Source organism: Heterocephalus glaber, unplaced genomic scaffold (assembly GCF_053883595.1).
Source record: "Heterocephalus glaber isolate CG9 unplaced genomic scaffold, H.glaber_assembly_v1.0 deba00001466, whole genome shotgun sequence".
Classification (NCBI taxonomy): Eukaryota; Metazoa; Chordata; class Mammalia; order Rodentia; family Bathyergidae; genus Heterocephalus; species Heterocephalus glaber.
In genome coordinates, this window is record NW_028258313.1 from 1110914 (window position 1) to 1117941 (window position 7028).

Sequence of the window (7028 nt, forward strand, 5' to 3'; positions counted from 1 at the left end):
CTTGAATCCTCAGTGTTTACCTTAAAAAAGAATAATCATAAATAATTAATTAGTTAAACAAGTGCATGGATGCTTAATTAAATTGAAATGATAAAAGTAATTAAGTGGCAATCACCTGTACATTTGTGTACATAATAAATGGAAAGTTGGTTATGAGTCTTTTCTGATCAACACCAAGGGCCTCTCAGCCAGTGTTGTCAGTGCGGATGCTCTAAAAGGTGGACAATTCCTTTTCTGAATCCAGTGGTGACACTGATATGTTGACTGTGCTCCTGGTTCCATGCTGAGTCTCAGGTGTAGTTAATTCCATGTGCTGGCCTGGCACCCCCTCAGGGGGCCTGACCCACCCTCCCTTGTGAAGTCTCACTGCTGCCCCTCAGTCGCTGGCTGTCCCAGTCCACCTTACACTGATCATTCTCCACATTTTCATGCCCAACTCTGTCCCACCTGGAGTAGCGCACAGTCAACCATGCCTTGTGGGTGTTGCCCTGATGTGCTCTTGCTCCCGGCTGTGGGCGACATGCTGTGGGAGACACTGCCTGGGGCACAGCCAGCCCAGTCCTGTCTGTCTCTCTCAGGAGTGCAATGCAGGAGCTGGGGAACATGCTCATCTTACTGTGTTTTCACTCATACAAAACTTTAGAAAGTAAACTACGTTATTTCCAAGACTCCCGATACGAATAAGTAGTAAAATAACAAAACTTAGCTTAGCCTGTTTATGTAATTTGAAACATCAGTCATACTTCATCAGACAAAATCAAAGGCTTGAGTCAATCACAACCAATAATCCATCTTTAGAAATGTTTTAGTTTTGCCTGTTTAATGATTTTAAAGATTTCAATGATTTTAAAAAATTTTATATATGGCAACACAGTTTGAAAACTGCAATGACCAATTACAAATGAACTATTTGGCTCATAATCGATTAATTCAAAGGATGCAACTGTTTTATAACTCGAGACAAACTGCTTGGCCTTATTGGACATACACTTTCAACTGGTAACCAACGTGCTCTCGCCTGATTTCTGTGCCAATGTTCCGCCGAATTCACTCCTGGCTTGAAATAATTCTCTCCCTATCAACACGGTCATATCACAATCCCCCCTCCAAAGAGAAACCAACCCTATGGTACCTTTTACTCTCCACTGACCCTATGCTCAATTTTTAATCATTTGTTTTGTTCTTAGTCAAGATTTATGAAGTGCCCTATGCATCCACTAATTTTAATTTATTTATACTTAAAACATTTTCCTTTCTCTTCCCAGGAACTCATTACACAAATGAATAAAACAATCTACCTTTTACATTTTGATGGAAGTTTCATGTAACTGCACATTCATGTGCTCAACATTTCTTATTCGGTCCTACATTATTTCCTGACTTTATAATTTTGACTGTAACATGTGAAAAGACAAAAATAACACTGTCAATTCTTCTCTGAAAAAATTATTGTGACAGGTATTTTATATTGGAGACCTGGAAAATATTAATTCTGATAATTTCAATTATATTTTGTACTATGGGGAAGTGACAATTTATTTTTAAAAATTTTTTAAATATAAGCTGTTGAAAGAAATTTATCTCAGTGGCTCCCATGCCTGCCTTGAAAGTGCAAGGTCCCAAGTTCGATCCCTGTACCAAAAAAATAATGCAAGCTATTAATATTAATGACCCACTTGGCATCAATGCTGCTAAGTTCTATGAGAACATTTCAAATGGGGATATTTCCTGGGTTGGTGACCATCAGATGAAAACTAGGTGACTGGTGCTCATAGTACTTTGACCTATGTAGGAACTACTTGGAGAGGCAGATGATGAACACTGAATTGCCCTAAATGCAGATTTCATACAATCGTGCATCTTATGCGGTGCTATAGAGGGGGTACAGTAAATATATAGCACTCTGCCTCATGTAGGATTGAGTTTGCTATTTTCTCACATAATTATATTAAGAAAATAGCAGAATAAGCAATTTATTTCCTAATTTTTAAAAAGAGGAATAAGCCCCCAAATTTGGCAAAATGCAGCATTCTGGAATGAATTGATTTGAAATCAATTTGTATTATATTAATTGGCTCATAATGTTTTGGAGAGTTGGGCTGGGGATTTAGCTCAGTGATTCTGTGGCCTGCTTTGCAAGCACAAGGTCCTGCATTCAATCCGCTGTACAAAAAAAAAAAAAGACAGAGTTAATAACATAACAGCCACACACACACACACACACACACACCAGAACCTGGTACCGGCAAGTACTCTGAGACAATGACTAAAATTTTTTCAATTATTGCTCTATTACCATTCATATTATTACAGTGTGAATAAAATGGAGTGGTATACACTTCCCCGGGTCAGAATTATGTAACGGACTCGGACTCACACCCCGCTAAGATCAGTTGTTTGTGGAGCTCTCTGAGGGGAGGAGGACACGATGCCTCCTGGGAGAAGGCGGAGTTAGGTTTCTCTCTCACATCCACACAGCTGTGTGAGAGGGCAGAGCCCTGCTCCTCCGGCTGGAGGTGGTCACCCCATCTGCTCACGCTTTCACGTTTACCAGCCACTGCCAGGTGTAATGAAGCATTCTGCCCCTGTGACTCTTGGGAGCAGCCTGTATCATCTATAAAGTCCTGGTATAGTGTATCATCCTGGAGAAAAACTAGGGATTTAGCCCAATATCCCTGAAATGCCCTTCTGTCTTCCAAAGTTGCCTGCCAAGTTGAAGGAACAATCTAAGGGCCTGGAGCTGGAATGGGGCGTCTGCACCAGTGCTTCCTGACTTCCCCCAGGCAGAGGGCTGGCAGGCTCGCCCCGCCTGTAGGAAGGCTCTTCCTGCTCTTGCATTGCTGGGCCTACAAGGAAACACACAAACCAGTGAAGCCAGTGATGCTTACTTTAATCTGCAGCAGCCTCCCTGAGGGTCCAGCTATGGGACAGGGCACTGCCATCCAGCGGGGCTCCACCGCACTTCCCGAATTCTCCAGCCATTTCCCTGTCCATCTCCTCCCTCTGACAATTACCAGTCCAGCCCACTGCATTGGACATGCTGAGTGCCCTGGGGTTCCTGTCCTGTCCACCCTGCCACCACTGGGCCCCATCCTTCCCTGCTAGCCCTTCACTAGAACATCTTCCTCACGGGACACCGGGAATTTTCTTCCATCTCCCTGTAACCTTCCCAGGACAGCAGGACTGTGGCCCTGACGCACGCTGCCCCCATCTGCAGTGTGACTGGTGTCCCAGGGTGAGGTCACTGCATCCCAGCGAGCTGCATCTGCCCAGTCAGAGCCCCAGTGGTGAGTGTCACCTCCATGAACAGCAGCAGCTCAGACCTGAAATAAAATTGCATCCTGGGTTTATCCTCTGTACTCCTTCCTTGCATGCAACATCATCTCCATATTCCTCCTCTGTAAGTGCCTCTCCCAAGTTTCCCCTCGCTGGCCAGGCCATGTGGTCCTGATGGCTGGAAACATACCTCCCCCTTCCCTGTCAATCACACAGTGCCCAAGTGGCCTCATCCCTCCTACATCAAACCTTACCATTCTCAGCACACCGCAGATGCAGGTCTGAGACACTGCTGAGCTCTGGACACTGAATGTGGTGTGGTGGTAACTGCAGTCACAGATCTAATTCCTGCCTCACACTGGCTTTTCAGTCCAGGGCCAAGACAATGGAGGCTCCTGCAATGGTTCTGTGCTGTCCCACAGGGAGCAGCCCACAGAGACTCTGACACAGAGGGCTGGAGCCACCAGGCCATTTCCTGCTGACCATGGGGCACCAGAGCCCTCTGGGGCTGTTACATCAGCCCTTGTCTTCAACGCAGGGTTTAAAAATGACTTCTCATTTTATTGATTGAAATAAATTTTACGATCCATATTTGGGGTTTATAGCATGGTTCTCTAGGATATAAGTTGATGGGAAAATGACTAGCACACACATGGTTATGTTTTGTGAATAAAACAATACAAGTATAATTATTAAACAAAGATGCTTCATACAGTGTAGTTTTATTAACTGTGGCCCTATTTTGTACCTTAATTCTCTAAACATGCATATCTATTTGTTGTAAAATTCCTTATCTAAGAGTTGTATCATACTGAAGACAGAACCAAATTCTCTGTGATTATGCACTGGGAAATTTAACAGTCTGTCCTTTGAAGGAAGGAGAAGATAGCAAAGATCCAGCACTTTGAAGATGGCTGGGGATGTGCAATGTGGTGATTAGCAGGATGTTCAACTTTTCTTTCTGTGCTTTTGCCTAGAAGACAAAGGTGCAGCCATGAGATAGTAAACCAGATAAGCCTAAAAATAGTGCTGATTAATTTGCTGTTTTCAGTGAAGGCCAGCAAGAATAAGATGAACTCAACCTAGAGTTAGACACAAGGACATACAGCATTACAGAAAAAAGGTATGTCTGCGGACACATGCAGCACATGCTGTCCACCATGCATTATAACTCAGCACACTCAGACTCTAGGCTTCTGCATGCAGTGTATATGCAATGCACATGCAGTCTAGAAGATGGAAAGGTCCCGTGAACTCTTCCCAGACACTAACTGAGATTAACTGTGTTGTCAGGGTGGGGAAGGAAAGGCCTATGGAAGTGGCTGTGTGGGGAAGGGGTACTGAGTCACTAGCAATGGGAAGAGGTTTGGGACACTGGAACCTGTCACAGAAGATGGGCATGTTGTTTGCAAATACATGGTCAATTACACAGCTGAGTTCATAAGAGCAGAAGATACTCAGAACATCTAATTGCAAAGCAACTGTCTATCCATAGATAAATCTAATATTAAATATAATATTGTATACATTTACAGAAATAAGCATCAAACTTTAAAGATGACTCACCAGGGACAAAACTAGATTTAATTGTACTCTTCCTTTTATAGAAAATATAAATTTTCATCATTGTCATGCTAGAACACTGCATAAGGGACTTGATTTGCATGACTTATTACAAGTTACCTATGAAATAATGCATGCTGAGATCTAAGTGCATATTAGATATAAGTTGAAAATGCAGACAAGATAAGAATTCGTATTTCACATAGAAAGTCTGTGTGAGTGATTCATAAAACATGATGCCTTGAAGTTCTTACAAATTTAGTGGAAGTTAACTAGAAATCTTGGATCAGCTCCTACCATAAGTACATCATAATTATTACCAGAGAAGGAGGAGTACAATTTTAGAGGTTTGCATTTACAAAGACAACATATTTATTGATGTTATTGTCAGCAAGGTTCTCAACAACACACTTATTTTGAAAGCAAGAAAGAAGCTTTGATTGTCTTTCCAGCCAAACACATTGAATATCCTGGAGTTACAAGATATGAAAAGAAGAGAAAACTCAAAGTAGAGGCCTATTCCCCATTCACTTTTTAGCCAGGGGCAGACATTTGAGCATGTTTTTCATTGCCTTCAGAACATCTTTATTCCTGAAGCTGTAAATGACAGGATTGAGGCTGGGTGTGAGGATGGTGTAGAACATGGCCAGGAACTTATCCTGGCCTGGAGTGCGGTAGGATTTGGGTCCCATGTATGTGAAAATATAGGGACCATAGTACATGACAACCACAACCATGTGGAAGGAACAGGTGGAAAAGGACTTTCTCCGGGCCTCTGAGGATCTGGTTTGCAAGACAGTGTGGAAAATTTTGACATAAGATACAGAGATCATGGAGAAAGGGATCAACAGGAAAATAATGCCACTTACATCAACTCCTTGTTCATAGTGTGACGTGTCCACACAGGACACCCTCAGCAAGGCAGGGATCTCACAGAAATAGTGATCAATCACCCTAGGCTCACAGAAGGGAAAGTGGAGCACACAGGCTGTGAGGACTATGGAGTGGAGGGTCCCCACCAGCCACGACCCTGCGGCCAGGAGCATGCTGACACTGTCACTCATGAGCATGGCATAGCGCAGGGGGTGGCAGATGGCCACATAGCGATCATAGGACATGGCAGGCAGGAGAAGGCACTCGCCACCTAGCAGGGTGACGTACAAGAAGACCTGGAATCCACAGCCTGCAAAGGAGATAGTTCTGGTGCCAGACAGGAAGTTGGTGATCACTTTGGGGACAATGTTGGAAACATGCAAGATGTCCATGAAGGAGAGGTGGCTGAGCAGGAAGTACATTGGGGAGTGGAGGCGGGAGTCCCTGCGGATGAGGAGGATCAGGAGGGCGTTTTCTGTGACAGTCAGGATGAAAATGATGAACAGAGAGGAGAAGAAGACCAGGCTGGTGTGGGAGGAAGAGAACAGTCCCAGAAGAACGAAATCAGTGCTGGACGTCTGATTCTCAGGGATCATCTTGCATTTCTTTGTTTTAGCTGAAAAGAAAATGTAAAGATGAAAAAGTAGAGAAATCCCAAACTCATTCCCATGGATCTATGTAACAAAATGAGAACTTCTGAAGTATTTTACATCAACATCAAAGGTCTATTAGAGAGTTTTATGCATGCCAAGCTTACAGAATGGGTGTTTATGAGCATCCGTCATCTGGGGAAATTTAGCATGTTGAATCCGCCCTTGGCTCTACATTCAGCCTCAAGGTCATGGTGAATTCTGTGAACTTTGCTCCAGTTATCTCTCAGATGCGGCCTGTAGTGGCTCACCCTTCATACCTTTGAAAGTCTTGAGCCCTGACTTTCCTGGACTTCTTAACCTGCTCCATGTCACATTTTTCCTGCCCCTTCCCACCTTCTATCGTATTAAATAATCAACATAAGTTGGGTCTACTCCTACTGTCATTTTCTCCACCAGCATTTTTAGGATACCTTTGCTCTACCCACTGGTGGAAGCCAAATGCCTACCACATTGCCTGGTTTATAAGAGTTATTCAGTATTATCTGCTGAATTAATGAACAGAATGAGTTGATCATTCTCTTGAGCTTGTGGTCTGGAAAGTAATACTACTACTCTCTTTGTGCTCTGGTCCTACTATAAGAAGTAAATAAAACTTTTCCTTATTCATTCATCTGTTATAGCACATATGTACACTGCATCCAAGACATAGGTATCATAAGTTGT

The 7028-nt window shown here is 43.2% G+C and overlaps 1 protein-coding gene across 1 annotated transcript; it reads right to left on the reverse strand.

The window, feature by feature from the left end:
* Window positions 1–5366: 5366 nt before the first annotated feature.
* Window positions 5367–6308, reverse strand: LOC101726435 (olfactory receptor 2AJ1-like). The gene has a single exon (XM_004874743.2). It carries the CDS (start codon window positions 6306–6308, stop codon window positions 5367–5369), a length of 942 nt encoding a protein of 313 aa, XP_004874800.2.
* Between the last annotated feature and the right edge of the window lie 720 nt (window positions 6309–7028).

Excerpts from the sequence above, each read along its gene's own strand:
- LOC101726435 (XM_004874743.2), bottom strand. The coding sequence starts at position 6,308 with ATGATCCCTGAGAATCAGACGTCCAGCACTGATTTCGTTCTTCTGGGA.